Here is an 18,782-nt window from a genome sequence, read left to right on the forward strand (position 1 = left end):
CAGCGTATGAGTGACGCGCAAATGCGCGGTCGCAAGGAGGGGCGTCCGCCAGTAACCCCGACTCGGGCAGGTTAGCGAGGGCCCTCCATCGCTGCTTGAAGCTTTAATTTGAGTTGATTTTACTATGCAAAAAAAATTGCAGTTAAGCTACGTCTGGCTTTTAAGCACACATTACTTTGTAAAAATTGTTGGATATTCCTAAATATGCAGTTCATTTGGATGCCTCAACAAATTAAGATTGTTATTGAACACGTGTTTAATAAACGTTAATGGTTGAAATAAAACTGAAGAATCTGTTTCTTTAAACCAGTCTGTCATGTATTTCTTTATTTCAACACTGCACGTTTACAAGTAAATACATTAATTAATCATGATTACTTACAGCCCAAGACTGTGATTAATGTTGTGATTAATATGTTTTAATCAACTGACAGTAGTATAAATATAAAACTCAAACATCTAAACGTGCTATTAGTATACAACAGAAGCATGGTTTAAAATGTTGATAATTATTTTAAGAGGTACAGTTTCTTTGCAAGCAACACCAAATCTGGCCCAAATTGCTTTTGGGTGCTCATTTACTGTAGTGTCTTCCTGAGGAACTCAACCAGGAGGTGATGAGGGAAACCAAAATCCATCTGAATCACCACAAAGCCCTGCAGCATTGAAAGGGGGGCAGGGGCAGGGCAGAAGCAATGTGACTAAGAAGTAAAACAAATAGAGGCACATGATAAGAAGAACAAAAGTCAAGAGAACACTTACATCCAGTGGAAGCACCTCTGGGTTTATGATGTCAAATAGGTTGGTCCCCTGCTTGTCCATCAGCTTGGTTAGCTCAATCTCAAGAACTGGAACACAAAAGTATTACAAAAAAACATATTAAACAGGACACCACTTTACCCCTTTTCCATGGTAGAAGCTTGAATGTAGCCACCGAACAATTACACAGTCGGTAATTTGAACCCTGCTACGTGTCAACCCAAACCTTTTAACTTTTAAGGACAAATATGTAAAACATTTACTGTATTCAATCATAAAATGACCTTAATATGTCATCAGATACTAAGCAAACATGTTTTCTTCTGTGCCAACAATGCTAAAGCCAGTATGTTCTCTTATGACATTTCTATTCCAGTCCAGAATGTTTGCTTTTTTGGCCTGTGTGTTACCCCCCACTGCCCATTTTGACACACCGTGATGCAAGATATAAAACACAAAGCAGCGTGCGGCAGCAACTAAACAAACTGGATCAACAGAGTTAGGTTATACCTGATCTAAAAAAAACTTGGCATTTTTCTGAACATTATATGTAAGGGGCAGAACAAACCATCACCAATTAAAATAGGAACTCTGTTGAGTTCAATGATATCTCAAACAAGACTGTTAATTAAAAAAATTAATCAAAACGCATAACATGGGGCGTGGTCTGAGTACATCGACGTGGTGAAAGTATAGCGGGTGGCTCATTGTCACATGTAGACCACAAATAAGTTTCATGTAAATCAGATGATGTTGTCATATAAGGCTGACATCTTGTTGCCAGCGGGGAGCGCTATGATCATAAGTCAATTTTGACCTACCAATGTCCTTAGGCCTAGACTGTTGTCAATCATGAGAAATTTCGGGTAGATATGACAATGTACACTCAAGATAAAACAACTTCTTCGTCCATCGATAAATGCTCAAAAAAAGCCGCCACCCCCACTTGTTTGACGAAAGGTTTTTCTTTTAAAAACTTTCATTTTTAATGTGTTGAGATGTACAGACCAAATTTGAAGTCTATCAGATGCAATCTCTAGGAAGAGTTTGTTAAATTATAGCACTTTGACTTTTAGGTCTACTTCCTGTTGCCACTAGGGGGCACTATGACTTTGAATCAATATCGGCCTGTAAATGTTGTCAGGGTTGGATTCTTATTGAATCTTAAAAATTTCAAGCCAACTGGACAATGTACACACCCACTTCCTGTTTCAGAGGCGAAAAGCACAAAATGGCGGCCCTGCCACGGCCATGCACTATGACGAAAAGTTTTTCTTTAAATAATTATCATCCCTAAGGTCTTAAGATGGCACATACCAAATTTGAAGTTGATCAGAGGAAATCTCTAGGAGGAATTTGTTAAAGTGCGGAAAATACGTAAATTTTCACCAGACTTGGTGCGTTGGTGAGTTTTTAAGTATGTTAAGCCCCTCAAAAAGGTGATTTATTTGCCGGAAGACAGACAGAAAGAAAGAAAGAAAGAAAGAATAATTCCTTCAGTTTCAATAGGGCTGTTGTTGTTGCCGCTGTTGGCGCTCAGGCACTGGTAATAACTTCTTTCAATTGTAACACTTTACAATAAGATACACAACAAAAGGGTAGTTACTGTTTTTGAAAGAGTAACGTATGCTTAGTTACCCTTTTTCAAAAGGGTAGTTACACTTTTTCAGAAGGGTAGTTACTCTTTTCCAAAAGGGTTTTTACCCTTCTGAAAAAGAGTAACTGAAAAAGGGTAACTACCCTTCTGAAAAAGGATAACTACTCTTTTGAAAAAGAGTAACTAGCCTTTTAAAAAAGGGTAACTACCCTTTTGAAAAAGAGTAACTACCCTTCTGAAAAAGGGTAATTAATCATTTGTTACTCTTTCAAAAACAGTAACTACCTTTTTTTTGTGTACCTTATTCTAAAGTGTTACCCTTTCACCAGTAAATTGCTGTTAAATGACAAAAACAGATGAGAAAAAGGTATTTCACAATAACCTTTAAAAAGATTTACCAGTTTCAAGTAAATGCAACTTTCACGTCTGTGTTGTTTTTCAGCAATGACCAGTGCTAGTTTGTGTCTTTTAGCTCACAGCTTTAGCAGCAGACTGTTGTAAATCCCAGTGTTGGAATCCTTTACAGTGAAATACAATCACTTTTACACCGTTTAACTGTCAGCATTTTAACTGTGTTATATCCAGCTACTAGATAACATTAGGCTAACATAACAACAACGTTACCTGCTGCCAAGTGTATTGATAGTGTTAACTAGCGTGACAGCGATGCTTCTGTTGCCTCTAACGTCTGTTTCGGAGCATCAGAGAGCAGAGCAGGCACCAAATTCTGTGTTGCTATTCTGGTACTGGTCATTTAAGCACCGGTGATAGAGAGAGATTTATCAGCCTACGTTAAGTAACAGCGACAGTAAAAAGTTATTTTACTATTATTATGGTTAAACTTTGCAATCGATCTGCAGTTCATATGTATTCCGAACCATTAGTGTTTATCCGTACAGATCAACTGTGGTCCGTTACACCACTAGCCAGCATCGAGCTAACGTTGATGTTGTGTGATGTTGGGTATAGCTTTTTTCAACCTGTCAAATCGCATGAGCTTCGGTTTGGGGGAGAAGGGGCCAGGGAGGAGACAACTCTCTCCAGTATTTTGAATTTGGACTGTGGTACCCATTTTACCCACATTACTCCTTTAACCATTCATAGCTGCGAACTTAAGTGTTAATGCTTGATGCAGAATGCCAATTCTACATTCTAGCATCTACCTATTTACACAATTGGAATTAAATAAAACATAACACAACATGCAGCCATTACAGGTTCCAGTTTCATTTCCTGAAGTTACATTTTGATGCTGCTATGAGTTGATACTCCAAGTTAAGGGTATTTTCAGGCAAAGTTAGTTACTACTGCTATAGTAAAACAATAACTTTATATTTTCTACTGAATTTGGAACAGCCAACTATTTAAAATTAATACATTTGAGGAGGAAAGGCCTTCCACAGGGAAATAAGCTGCAAGAACCATTTGTTTAAAGAGAACGCTTTCTGATGGTGGGGTCAAGAGGTTGAGGTTTAAACCAGGTTTCACTGTATTATTTGTGTACATTTCTTTTTCCCTTACCAGACAGGACCTTGGGAATGCCTATCTTCTCCACAGCTTCTCTTATGAACTCCAGTTCTGCCTCATCTAGGAGCTAAAAAAAAGAGAGACGGATGATGACGGATGAAGTCCAATCAAACATTCAAACAGCAGCGGAGTTCCAACAAGCAACATGGACAAAAAATAATTTAAATGGGAGAAAAAAACTTACTTTTGTGTTCTCTTGTAAAATCTTTGTTTCCTTTCTTATTATTAATTGGTATTAGAAGAATAATCATGTACTACAATATGCATCATTTTTAATGTAAGGATTACACACAGTAGACTTATATTGTTTATCATACACGTGTGATGGCCAAGGTCAAAGAAAGCAAAAGCAAAAGGTCAAAAAGACCTTTTGCTTTAGCTTTCTTTGCTTTTATCTCCCTCTCTTGTGGCTCTGGCTGTATTTAAGATAGAATTGATCTGCATCACTATCATGTCAAATTTCTCAAATAATTTCCTATGCAGGTTTAAACTATTGTATTTTCCATTTAATAAATAAATAAATAAATGAAAATAGCTCTTACTGGTTGATGTTGTAAGGGCAGCTCAGCTTGCAATACAAAGATCCTAGAGAGGAAGAAGGATCACCATCACACACCAAACACAGGATATGGACTTATGCCGTGTTCACACCAAACACAAAGCAAATATTTTGGGCGGCCCAATTACACACAAAATCAATGCAAAGATGCGAAAGAACGCAAATTTGTGCTGGGCGACACAAATGGCAGGGCTGACAAAAATGCGTAAAATTTGTGTTTTCGAGATTCTCCTGACATCCTGATGTTGTCATCAGTGATACAAATCTTCATTGCCCGTGAGTTTAGTTTTAAAGTTACACAGTATGTAGATATATTTGTGTAAAAATAATAACATTGCTGTTGATTTATGCCTAATTTAGATCAATCTATCAATTAATTTGTCAAATTAAATCTTATTTAAAATACAATTCCAGTTAAATTTAATTGCATAATTTTCTTCACTTTGTGCATAAAAAAAAAATTAAGTTGCAAGCAGCAAGAAACATGCAAACTGTGCCTTTCCTTGACCAACTGACACTGAGTAAGTAATGTTATTTCCTGCATGGAGTGTGTGGCACTGGAAATTATGTTTAGCAATTTTATTAACAACTTCCTGTTTCCTTAACTGTCTATAGAAAATGGTTTATGAAAGGGCCTGAAGTTTAGGGTCACAAAAAAAGCACTACAACTACTCAAAGTGCTTTACACAGTGCAGGCACCATTCATACACACCTTCATACACTGGCTGCAAAGGTGCCACCTTCTCATCAGATTTGAGAAGGATCTGTTAAGGCCTCTAGGAGGAGTTTTAAAATAAGTTCCATGTATATGTTGTCACATGACTTACGACATCATGCCCAAGCTATCAACTATTCCTTCACAATTTAGGGTCACATTAGTTGTATGATTTTACCAACCAAAAATTAAACAAATCTGATAAATCCTCTAGCAAAAACCTTGCCCATAAATACAAATTGGCAGACTTCTGTTTGGGTGGAGCTAATGAAAGTAAAAATGATAAGAGTGATGTGAGTAGAACATTTTGTGCCAAACGCGACAGTCATCCAGTAGATTAAATTAGAATTGGACTGATAAAGATTATTTCTGTAACTTTCCAAAACCGGCAATCTAACAATCTTAACACAGAGATGGGCCAGATGTGTAGAAGTGAGAAAGAAAACAGTTTTTAAACTTCTCTTCCAAGTTCTCTACCAGAACTTTGTTGTGTGTACAATCAAGTGCAGCACCATTAATGCATTTGGGGAAATGTGCGCCATGATCTACATTGGAACAAACATCACCTTTTGCCCTCTCCATGACCGCATGCTTTTTAGTGCACCTTTGAGTGCACCTTTGAGTGAGGCCACTTTCCTTCAGACACGATTGGATGACACGCTGCATGATATGGATGGTTTTGAGCATACTGACACATTTAGTGTGACTGTCTGCCTATGTACAGAAGCAAGTTCTGCATCTATCTGTGTTATTATAGAACCAATAGCTTTCTGACTGATTAATGCAAAAATATGTAGGCGCTTTCATGAAACCCAAAAATATAACTCTGTATATATATAAGTTATAACAAATTAATTTGGTACTTTATGCTGAATTCAATTAAAAATGGCCTAAAAATAATGATTCGCATCTTGCGACCTAAACTCTGCATGAAAGTCGTTCAAAGCCCGTAAATCCTGTAAAAATCAACAAGAAATGTCTTACTCTGACGGGTTACCATGCAGAAAAAGTTTCTTGTCAGCATAGGAAACGGTGATGTCCGTGGCCACATCCTATTTATAAAAAAAAAGAAAAACAATAAAAACGTCTATCAACTATCTAATCACAAGATGTAGTCACAGATGGTCATATTTTCACTTTTTAACTAAGCCTCGGACACGTAACATGCCAAGATGTAAAAAAAAACTTCACTTAATGCCTTTCTTTGTTGCATCCGCATCAGAAAGGTATTGCATCAAATTTTAATACGGGATGTGCATGTCTATCTCCTTGGAATTTAAAAGCAAAGCTATAGACTGTAAATTTGGCACAATTGCGACCTCTTATAATAAACAATTTATGCTGTATTGATTCCGCAAGGGAAATAACATTTTTTCACTCTTTTATTAGAACACACTTATATTCTATCTCAGTGGCATTGTGGTATTTCATTTTATCATTCCTTACAAATGCAATACCAAGGGTGGCCTGGCAGATGTCGCCATTTTGACTGTATGAAATGCTTTCGAAACACAGCACATTCACATATGTGCAATGCATGAAACATATTAACACATTAATGGTATTCCAAGTACATTGGTCTGCTTTTAAACCATTTTGTTACCGTACTAAATAACAAATAAAAATTCCTATTTAAATTATAATAAAGGCCTTATCCAGAACAGTGTTACATTCACCTTATCCTGCACTGAAACGATTTACCTCCCAGCAGCTGAACTGGATTAAGGGGTTTATATTGTCATTAAATATCATTGTCCTATCTCCCGCAAAAGCCTGGCCCGGCAGCAGATAGTACAGAGTGCTAGCGGGTTGCCGGAAATCAGACAGCAAGTGAGACATAAACATTTGGAAGGGGCCACCAGTTTCAACAACCTCTTGTCATTCCCCCCCAAAAAGGCTGAATTTAGCCTTAAATAGGTTAATGAAAGCAGTGGCACTTAAGTTACCATGTTTTGTGCAGCTAGCCTGATCCAGACCCAACTGATTATTTCAAATGTTAATTCATTACTTTTAGTGTATAAAACAAAGGAAATGGTCATAGATTTGAGCTGTAGCAGATAAGAAATCCCTCCCATGAAGTTTAACAATAAACCCATAAAAAGAGTTAACAAATACATACTGAGGGATAGACATTGATGACCACTTGAAGTGGGATGCATGTGCCACTGTGCAGGTAAAGAAACTGCAACAGCAAATTACCATTTGGTTTGTGTATTGAATAGAACACAAATATATGCATATAATAGGATGGACATCCCTTTAAAAAATCATGTATGTATGTACTGTATGTATGGATGGGTGAATGAAATAATTATTTATATTTTTCAAATGAATGAGCTGCTCTACAATATTTTCACATACTCCATGAAAACTGGAAAAGCACCTCTTGTGGTACTTCTGCTTTGGAATCACTGTACCATATTACACGTTAGAGCAGTGCAGTGGTGTGCAGGAACAGTCTTTCAGTAGTGTGGGATGTATCAAAACACTCAACTCATACATATTCTGTTTTCTTTAGCTTTCTATCAGATCTCTGAAAATGTCATGTCACAAAATAAGTAGCAAAATACCGTTTGAAAGGAGAGTGTTGGTGTTCCTTGACTCCCACAGTGGAGCTGCCCAGAGGCCTTCCCCCAGACAGTTGTACCCAAGGTGGAGGTGTTTAGGTAGGGAACAGATGAACTCCAGACTCTTAGCTCTGGGGAACCTGATTCTAGCAGACACTGAACACACAAATGCAAAATAATATGTCTCACCTGACAAAGGTGCTTGCATTTGGGAATGTGCCTGGATGAGAAGTGTTACCTTTCTAATAAAGTCCGGCATGGTACTGGAGAGATTTGTCTTGAAAAGTTCCTGAAATCACATTTAGCAATATAAACAAAAGAATGAACTGCAACAGTTTAAACATCTGTGACCAGATTTCCAGACTGTTTGTAGTATTTTTTTTGCATATGAAGAACCAATAAGAATATTACTCAGGTTCCAAAAGGCAGTAAATAAGCTATCAAAGCCATCCATATGTGATGTTAAATGCGCCCCACCTGGCTGTTTTACAGTATATGTTTGAAAGTGATGTGCTTACAGTTAGCTCTGCTCCAGAGATGTTGAGTTGGAAACGGCCATCTTGGTGGGCAGCAGTAAGCATGGGGTTGAAGACCTGGTCTGGGGTTAAACACAAGTTATAGCTGTATTAAACACAATGTTTAGTAGAAATACACCTGTAATTCACAAAGAGATGAGATAATCTTTATAACTGAGACAGTGGCCTACCCTGCTGCTCATGAGCGCTGCTGCTTTTGACTACCATACTGGAGAATTCAATTCAATTTTTTTTTTCAATTTAGTGTCAAATTACAACAGAAGATATCTCAGGACATTTTTAATATAGAACGGGTCTAGACTACATCTTAACATTTTCAGAGACATAACTTTCCCCCATGAGAAACAGGGGCAAGAAGAAACTCCCCTTTAACAGGTAGAGAGTTTGGGCAGAACCAGATGACTAAGAGACAAAAAGACAGAAGCGTGAAGTAATTTAGATATATTTAATTACTGAATTTATACTTTAGGCTTATGGAGGTTATGCTTAAAAATGTCCTTAGATTACTTTAAATGTTTTACCAGTCATAACAGCTGGAAAGCAAATAAATGTGAAAACTGCCTTACGCAAGATATATCTAGTACAAAATCAAGTTTCTACATCATTTTATCACACAAAGATTCTCAGGGGAAACTAAAAGTTGCTGTCTACAGCAATAATAACTACACCCACCTTAGACAAGGACAACAAAATTAGACGATACTTCAAAACTTGAAATTGCATTAAGATACAAACTTTTTTTAAATTCTTGCTTTCTAAATATATCTGCACATATCAATTATGGTATTGTATATCAAAATCTAATGGGCAAGAGATTACTTTTGATGCAATAGATTCTAATCTTGAGGAATGTAATGACCAACTTCCATTAGTTTTACATAGTTATTAACAGCACACCTAGAACCTAAGTCCTAAAAGCAACATGAACATGTGTTGGACATTTCACATTGGATACTTCCTTTATTGTTCCTTTCCTTTCTAATGTACGTGCACTTCTAAATCCAAGCCAACTACTGACCTGAGATCCAAAAGTAAAGCATCCTGTTTTCCGTCAGCTGCCTGGGGTGGAAAACAGAGTCATTGATGACAGCGGAAGCATTATTGTAGTTGGTCAGCCCCTGGGATATTTATTTAAAAAAGAAAAGATATGACGAGGGATGAGTAAAGAGACAATATGAGATTTTACACCTAAAACAAAGGGATTCTTATCTACATGTACACATCAATGTGAACTGTAAAACTCTGAATGCTACTGCTATCCATGCATAATACAGAGGGAACTGTACCAAAATTATTAAAGTGGGCAGGGGCCTGCCAAAGAGCTAAATTGCAATGTATATGATGTATTACAGCCAACTATATATAAACTACTGTGTATTATCAATGTTTGATAAAGTTGACAATTTCAAGCAAAAGTTATCAAAAGAATTATGATAATCTGAAAAATGCGCAAGTTATAGAGAAACAACTTCTTCTAGGTTGGAGTCAAAACAGAAAATCGTGCGGATATTGGCAACAGATTAAACAGAAAATCCAGACTCAGTTGTTCCCCATTCTCCATTCTCTTCTAAGGTTGTGTGTTGACGTCAATCCTCCAATAGGTGGTGCTATTGTACATGAGGTGTTTTGTATATTGGCATCAATGACATTAAATGGAATTTAGTTTTGTTGTTTTTTTAACCTAGAACCAATTTGCACATGTTTTTGTATCATGTGACTTTGGGGGCTTGGATCTGTGCTTGCAGGTCTATGGTTATTCTTGTTTCTAGTTCTCAGTTATTATTTTGAACTACTTATCCTGCAGTCTATACTTTGGCTGTTTTCGGAACTGCCGACTACAACTAACAAATGCAGCATGAAGTAACTTTTGCATACTGCACTGTTCAGTAGTAAGCAGTAGAAGTGTCATGTTAAATTAATTCATTTATTGCAATATTCCAACTGAAAAATATTATTGGGCTTTTTTAATGACCATTGTTTGTTTACTTTGAAATAGACTGCATGGTTTAGCTCCCCCACCACTTAAACAATTTATTAACAGCTCATGGTGAAATAAAACAAACAAGATCATAAACAAGGGGAGTCTGTTATATACTGTTATATAAAACATTGCTCAACAAAACGTGCTGCTTTTTTAGTTAAAGCAACAAACAGTGGAATGCTAACCCCACAAATATTAGAGAGTGCATGAGTTTTGGTTAGTTTGAACTAAAAAATAATCATGTTGTCATTGAGGTCTGAGGATGCCTCACTGAATGTATTGTACATGCATTGGTCTGTCCTTCAAGTGTACCAGTTAATGTTATGTGGAATAATATTTTAACATTGTTATAATGTACTGTATACACGCCCAGGGACAACAGATTGAAATTTGCATCATATATCTGGTGCAATACACTTATTGTGCACTGTCCCTTTTTTAAATAATAATGACCAGAGATGTGGTAACACAAGTAAATATAGGAGCTGCATTTAAAAGATGGAAACAGCTCTTTCATTTACTCTAGCCTTGTGTTCCACTTCTTTAAATATTTAGAGCTGAAGAAACAGTTCTGGTCGATCTGCCATCCTTGTGTTCCGACTGGCCAAAAGTCTTACTGAAGAAACAGTGCCAACACCTCTCTGGTGGTCACTCGAAACCTAACCTGCTGCTGCACAGAGAGATAGAAACAGCCCATCAAGCTGGTCTGAGGGAAATAACTAGCTGAGGAAAGCCCAAATTGGAACAAAGGCCGACAATCTCCTTGGTGTGTCAGGGCCTTTATTTGTTCCATGGCGTTTTGGGATATGCATCTTCCTATTACTATACTATACTATAATTTATATTACTTATTTCCAAATAAGTAGTTTAAGTTGCAAAAATGAGTTCCTTTTTGGTGGACTTTGGGTCAGTGGTCCTAACATCCTCCCTTTGGCCTCAGAATTCCTCAATGTATGGTCCTACTGGCCTTGTTGCATGAATAGATAACAAAATATTTAGTTTGGCATTTGATTTAAGGTTGTAACATCTGGGCAGTTCATTAACCAACTGGGCAGTGGTCATATCTATCTTGGTTATGCAAGAACAGAACTGAACGTACAAAAACAAAATCCAGATAAACACAGCTATACTGACACAATATGAAATCTATAAAAAATGTTCTACAAAAAGACCTCAGCTGGTGGTTACAGAAAATACCTGTTTACATTCCCCAGGGATTACCAGTTTAACTTGGTAATATATAAACACGTTCATCTTTAAAGTTCAGTTGTCCCAAGTTGTCTGATGTTCAATTTTTTTCTCCTAATAAGTAATTAGAACTTGCTTTTTGTGTTTTTGTGTGTTTTTTGGACATAGATACCTATGCTTGATTTTGTACGGCATTCCTACTTCTTTTTATCAATGCAAACCATGAACACAATTTAAAGAAAATATGGTTGTGTATTAGACTTGATATAAAGGTGTTCCTTACCTTGTGGTATGATTCAATGTAGTTAGCAGTGATGACAGGAGCGGCAGTTACACCAATGTCCATTTTGATGTCTCCATCACTGAGGAACTGCTCTGTAAGCACACCAACACTAATATTTAGATACATTCCAGATGAAAAAAACACTTATACATATCAGATTAATTTACTTATTTTATGGATTTAAACAAATTGTCATAGAGTATATGGACACAGATAACCATAAAGATATGACCGGAGTCACTTGCTCTGTCTCTCTATTCTGTTTACACACACACACACACACACACACACACACACAAACACACACACACACGCACACACCTGCTGTATCTTGTATGAAGTCAGCCATTATATTTGCCACCTTGTTGATCTCCTTACAAATCTGCATTTGAGAGAAGACATAAGCCCCTTTCATTTTTTTAGTGGATACATTTTTTTTGAGTGTCACAACCCCCACAAAATGACTTGTTTCTCTTTCAGAATTTGATTCTTCTAGTCGATAACATTTGAAAATAATTTAATCACCAATGATCCAGAGTATTTCCAGTGAGTTAAATTGACATCTGACTCTTCTGTTGTTTGCTACCTGTGTGAAAGGGACTATGTCTATGTCGGGACCTAATGTCGGGACCTGTGAAAACGGCTCAACAGTATTACCTTTACTTTGACTGTAAGCAGACATGAACAACTATTAGTTTGTTGTGATTATGTCAAGATTTACTCTTATTGCCAGGCAAAAAAAAAAGATGTAGGAAAGGTTAGTTATGTTTCTCTTGCCCTCACCTGTCTCTTTATGACCAGTTTGACAGTGAAGGTGATGAAGTCAGTGAAGAGCTTCTTCAGCCAGTTGGGTCTGACAAACAACAGCAAAAATACAGCAGAGACAGACACTGGTTATGTAATGCCTGATTCTGTCCTGCTGTTGACTTCCCACCAGGCTTCGGTTTTGTAACTTACTCTTTGTCGCCTTGCAGATGCAGACGGAGCTTGTGAAAATTAAGATAACAGTCTGATGTGTCTGCTGCTACCTTCCCTTCTCCACAGTCTGGCAAAGGAGACAGATAGAAATAGCAGATAACTTTTCTTAATGCAGTTTCTATCAAGGGTCAATCCCTGCATACACGTGCAACATAAAATACTTACAAAGTTTGGGGTTGATCCCAAGATCAATCTGAGATTCAATTTCAAAGTCAGTTGATTGTGCAACGCTGACACTATGAAAAATGAATACAAATGGAAAATAAATACAAATCAATTTACTTTCAAAAGGAAGTGATGTCACCATGGCTGAAAGAGCAAACTACAGAAACTCAAGCTTAATCAAAAGGAAATCCACTGAGGTAAGTTACAGTGTGGCTCTTCTGTTTGACTGACATGTAATCTGTAGGATATGCACTGCCTGAACACAACAACAATGAGCTCTCACCACTTTTAAATACAGCACATTTTAAATCACAATTGCAGGATGATCATAAACACCAATTTAACCGTGCACCGGTTAAATTGAGACATTATGCTCCCTTCTATCCACCTGGCAAATGTCTGCTCTCTGGCCAACAAAATGGATTAACTGCTGCTCCTCAATAGAACTAACTCGGACTCCTGCACATCTGCCATCCTCTGTTTTACTGAATAATGGCTCACCCCGCGCATTCCGGACCGCTCACTTCACCTACAATCAGGGGAAATGCAAGGGGAGGCGGACTCTGTCTCTACATAAATAAAGGTTGGTGTACAGATGTCACAGTGCTCAAGAAATCATGCAGCTCTCACTTAGGGATATTATTCATAAACTGCAATGTATTCTACATTCCGCCTCAGGCCTGTGTTAGTAAAGCGTTACTGCACCTGGCCAACCAGATAACTAACGTAGAGAAAAAAACATCCCGACTCCCTGCTCATTGATCTTGGGGACTTAAGCAGAGCAAACCTCAGAAATGCATTTACTGCAGCACAGTAGTAGATAGCAAATTAAGTGCCCCACCAGGGACACTAACACACTGGACCACTGCTATACTACATTAAAGGACGCTTATCGCTGTGTCCCGCATGCAGCTTTCGGACCTTCTGATCACTGTCTGGTTCATCTTATACCGACATACAGGCAGAAACTAAAATCTGCCAAACCTGTTGTAAAGAGTGTGAAAAGATGGACCAACAAGTCAAAGCTGGATTTACAGGCCTGCACTGGAACACACTGATCAAAGCAGCTAAAAGGAGCTATAATGATAAGCTGGAAAACCGCTTCACAAACAGTGACTCTCAGTCAGTGTGGAGAGGCCTGCAGACTGACTGACGAGCTGAATGGACTGTAGGTTTGAAAAGCCCACAGTCCACACCCCTCTCCCACACCAACTCACCAACTCACACTTCAGACAATCACCTATGATGGCGGTCTGTCCGCGGCCGCAGGACCTGGAGCTCACCACCAGTGTTTCAGTTGGACTGTTAAAAAGTGTTTAGATAATTAAAAGGTATTTACTGTATTTAGAAGCGGGCTGGCTCCTGGTTATCTAACGCTAGCTTTCATGCTACATGAATAAGCCGGACAGAGTTGTCCCTCATCTGGCAATAGAAACCCTGCTGTCCCCAGCGGTCCTGTTGGCTCAGCGCTCCACAGACTAAGTCCACAGGTACAAATTAGTTTTGCACCAAATGTATCGCAAGAAGTGCTGCAAAAGTTGAGGGCGCAGACTGTGTGATGCACATTGCAGCGACAGATTCAAGAGGTTGTAATCACTGAGTTGTGGTTGTACTGGAAAAGTGACTGAAGTCACACAAAAAACAAATACGAGTACAGATTTTTTTTCTGCTCACATCGCATCTATGAGTTCAATTTCAGTTGTTCAATATGGGGCGCCATTTGTAAAGCGGCTCACGCTGAAAATAACAGCAACATTTTGTCACATTTAGCTTTAAATAATGTTTAAAAAACTGGTATGAAATTTTAAGGGGTCACTTTCTTGCACATTTACAACAATATTTGTCAACTTGGAAATATTTTAAATAATTAAATCCAAATATTAAATGTTACACCTAAATGTTAAATGTTAAATCTAAATGCTAAATTTAAATCTAAATGTTAAATCTAAATCTAAATGTTAAATCTAAATCTAAATGTTGAATCTAAATCTAAATGTTAAATCTAAATATTAAATCTAAATCTAAATCTAAATGTTAAATCTAAATATTAAAGCTAAATCTAAATATTAAATCTAAATCTAAATGTTAAATCTAAATATTAAAATCTAAATGTTAAATCTAAATCTAAATCTAAATCTAAATGTTAAATCTAAATCTAAATCTAAATGTTAAATCTAAATGTTTCGGGTGAAACTAAATAGCTAATATGCAAATTAAATGCCGGTAACCGGAAATACCAAAATAAAAGCTTGAGGAGGTCAGTGTATGTTTATAGTGTCAAATAACAAATAAAAATCATCTCTTCCGGGGAAATGGACTCTTGAACTTGGATCAAGGTGATAATAACTACATAAAATAATAAAAACAGTTGGGGAAACTGTGTTAGGACTATGAGTTTATAGTGTCACCTTTATGAATGGTGTCGGACTTATAGCCACTATAGCCAGCCACGAGGGGGGTACTCACTTTGACTGGTCTGTCACGTTTGCTTGCATTAAGGTCAGCAAGAGCCTATTTACAAACGGCGCCCCATAGTTCAAGCTCTCAAGTCATATTCTTTAAGTGCTCACACTACATCTACGAGTAGAGATTTTATTTACAAGCTCTCAAATCATATTCTACAAGCGCTCACATCGCATCTATGCGCTGTCACATTTTGCACCATATTTACCTTCATAAACAGCCCTGTGTCTGCTGGGCTGTGGAATCTTTCAGGTTCCTGGGATGCACTATATCCCAGGACATAAAGATGGAGCCCAACACTGACACCATCATCAAGAAGGCCCAGCAGAGGCTGTACTTCCTGAGCCAGCTCAGGAAGCTCAACCTGCCTAAGGAGCTGCTGATCCACTTCTACACGTCCATCACTGTCTGGTTTGGATCTGCCACCAAAAAAGACAGGAGCAAACTACAACGGACATTTAGGACTGCATAAAAGATCATCGGTGCCCACCTGCACTCCATTCATGACTTATACACTCCCAGAGTCAGAAAACGGGCAGGAAACATCACTGTCTCACCCCGGACACAACCTGTTCCAGCTTCTTCCCTCTGGTAGGCGCTACAGAGCACGGTACGCCAAAACCAACAGACTCCGGAATATTGTCTTTCCACAAGCCATCACTCTGATGAACAGCTGACTTCTTACAGTGCCAGGTTCAATTCCTGTGCAATAACCCAGCAACACTGTCTCTAATCAATCTGTTTACTGGTTCCACTTATTATTTATTCATCATTCTGTATTTCCGAGCTGTTCATACCGTTAATATTGTAACATAATACTTATATAATAACATATTCCAGCATCCTTTGCACAATGCTCCATAATTGAGATAATAATTTATCATAAAAATAATTTACTCCTGCACACTTTGCACTCTTCATTGCACTATTGCCTCAACCTGTCTAAATTGTTTCTGTGTGTGTACATTTTTTGTTTTTGTTTTTTGTGTAATCCAAAGCAAAATTCCCTGTGTCCTCAGGTATGTGTCCTCATACCTGGCAAATAAAGCTGATTCTGATTCTAATAACGTAACAGTGTTTCTTTCTTTGGTATCTTTCTTTAAACCAATCACAATCTTCTTGGGCAGCTCCTGTTACAGCAATGGTGTATCTGCAAATTGGTCTTGGGAAGAACTTTACAATCATTACAATCTTTACAATCATTCCCGGAAAGAACCAAGCAGGCCTGACTTGTTGCATGATCCACATTGTCTTTAAAACTTGCCATTTTCAGCAAATAGCTTGCTAGCTTGAAGTTTGTTGACGTTTCCCAAAAACCAATGGAGTTTTGCAAGGCGAAGGACATCGAGTGATTTTCCAGCAATTATTTGGTATATGAATTGTTGTTGATCCAGATTACAGTTTATTTGGTGTAATAAATAGTATATCCTATTTTTTTATGATTATTTTGTTTTTCTCTGACCAAGGAGGAATAAGTGCAGAAATAATCCCAGAGTATATTTTGTTGCTGATCACACACACACACGTTGACTCACAGCCAGCTGCCGTATCCATACTGGATGCTCCCTCTGAAAACTGCGGACACATTGCTTATTTCCAAAACAATGCCTTCACCTGGACGTAGTTGTAATGCGCTCTGACCAATTGACAGGTTGTGAATCTCCAAACTGGTTGGGTCAATGGAGAAATGTTACAGGATTTTATGACATTTTGGGTGTTAATCTGTGTATGGCTGTGTGTGTCCACTTACTTGTCCAGGCCATACATGACTCTACCTATAAAGCTCAGGGATTTCTCTCCCTTCACACTGGGGTATCTGGCATGTTGAAACGCTGCCTCAATCACTTTGGTGGTTTTCTCATTCACTGCCAGTAGCACACAAACCCAGACATACGGTCAAAAACATGCACAGATACATGGCAGACAGGTGGGAAATCACACACATTTGGGTATTCATTGGCACTTCCATATATGTATAAAGAAGCCAAAATTAAATAAGTAACCTGCATGGTTACACGTCATATTAAGTTAAGTTAAAAACAGCTAATGTTGTTATACACCAGTCCAGCTGTACACCACCAGAGCTAGTGTTTTGTACTTCCTCATTATACAATATGCAGTACATCAAAATAATAAACATAATAACTTTGGCATAAAATAATACTGAAATAGTTACTGTTTCCAGTTTTGTATTTTTCATTTTATTTGGAAAATTCAACTGATAAGCATAACAAAGATCCATGAGCCACTTTTCTTAACATGTATAATTTATCTTATCATCGTAGTAAACTGGATTAAAGAAATTAATAAATAAGATCTCTACTGGATTACAGTGTGGCAAAATGGGATGCAATTAAGGAAAAAAACTATGCTGTGTGGCAGAAAAAAATGCTGTACTTTTGTTACTAAGTATAATAGGTATAGTCGTTTATCCTGTCAAATCAAGGAGGACACAGAGGATTAAAAGAACATGATGGACTCTTCAAAATAGCCATACCGAGAACTACAAAGATAATTTTGGGGAGCTGATAGACTTAATTAGCATTGTGTCAATTCAGTGGCTTGAATGTAGTGGATGTTAATTTAAAATAGTTGTGCAATACAGCTTTAAATTGATAAATTGTTGAATGAAGAATGTCTTTGGAGATAAATAGCAAAACAGGGTCACAATACCACTCACATACAAGAGCTGCAGGGTAGGTGAGGCGACATACAGCTCCGGTGAATCTGTAGGCTGAAGCAGGGTCTGGCAGGCAGGCATGGGATGCCCCAAACACAGATAGGAACAGCAGTAGGATCATTAGCGGTGAGAAAACATCTTGAGGCATTTTGGACTTGGATACTTAACCTCTGTGAGAGTTGGTTAAGGTCTTACCCTGTGGACTAGTTGCAGTTTACTTTATGTTCATAAGTATAGTATTTCTTCTTGAGGTTTCCCTTTTAGACTCCAAATCCCATGTACTGTTACTTCTCTGCTCCTATGCATATGTAATTATCATTTTCGACCTTGTTCTCTCCACCATCAGGGTACTGCAACTATCTAGAGAAACCCTGTCCTTTATCCAATCAGAGATGGACAACCTTTGTGACTTACACTTGGTAGACAAACACTGACCCAGATTTTAGGTCCACTTAATGTGAACTGGTCAAAGTACAACCTTTTCTATGATGCAAGTGCTAAAAAACCTTGGGTAGATACACAAACTCTGAAGCTTTTAACTATTCATTAATCAATCCTCATCACTGAGTACAGACATTTGATGTTAAATCAGGGACATATCCAGGGTTTTCAATGTGTGGATTGCTTTAAGGAAATTAGCAAAGTGTATTAATAAAAGCAAGTGGAGGATAGGAAAATACAACAGATGATGCATGTTGAAATGTTTCATGTCAGTTGGTAGATTTCTAGCATTCCAGGCTGTTTGATTTATGAAAATGTAGGGCAAGGGTTATCACTAACTTTG

General features: G+C 37.7%; 1 protein-coding gene across 2 annotated transcripts; it reads right to left on the reverse strand.

The window, feature by feature from the left end:
* Window positions 1-489: 489 nt before the first annotated feature.
* cetp (cholesteryl ester transfer protein, plasma) lies at window positions 490-18,344 on the reverse strand. 2 transcript variants are annotated; one of them, XM_032511748.1, is made up of 17 exons: window positions 17,999-18,344; window positions 17,069-17,183; window positions 16,854-16,985; window positions 12,856-12,926; window positions 12,670-12,757; window positions 12,496-12,565; window positions 12,034-12,094; window positions 11,713-11,804; window positions 9,279-9,378; window positions 8,243-8,322; window positions 7,963-8,013; window positions 7,728-7,880; window positions 6,142-6,209; window positions 4,426-4,468; window positions 3,878-3,950; window positions 763-848; window positions 490-656 (listed from the first exon to the last, which is right to left on the reverse strand). In XM_032511748.1, exons 1-17 carry the CDS (start codon window positions 18,144-18,146, stop codon window positions 579-581), a joined length of 1,509 nt encoding a protein of 502 aa, XP_032367639.1. In that variant the 5' UTR covers window positions 18,147-18,344; the 3' UTR covers window positions 490-578. The 2 variants fall into 2 exon arrangements, with proteins under 2 accessions (XP_032367639.1, XP_032367640.1); XM_032511749.1 differs by having other exon boundaries at window positions 18,003-18,341.
* Window positions 18,345-18,782: the final 438 nt, after the last annotated feature.

Source organism: Etheostoma spectabile, unplaced genomic scaffold (genome assembly GCF_008692095.1).
Source record: "Etheostoma spectabile isolate EspeVRDwgs_2016 unplaced genomic scaffold, UIUC_Espe_1.0 scaffold456, whole genome shotgun sequence".
NCBI lineage: Eukaryota > Metazoa > Chordata > Actinopteri > Perciformes > Percidae > Etheostoma > Etheostoma spectabile.

Excerpts from the sequence above, each read along its gene's own strand:
- cetp (XM_032511748.1), bottom strand. The coding sequence starts at position 18,146 with ATGCCTCAAGATGTTTTCTCACCGCTAATGATCCTACTGCTGTTCCTA. Across the intron at positions 12,566-12,669 it reads CATCTGCAAGGCGACAAAGA|ACCCAACTGGCTGAAGAAGC; the intron begins GTAAGTTACAAA and ends GTTGTTTGTCAG. Across the intron at positions 6,210-7,727 it reads CAACACTCTCCTTTCAAACG|GATGTGGCCACGGACATCAC; the intron begins GTATTTTGCTAC and ends TTTTATAAATAG.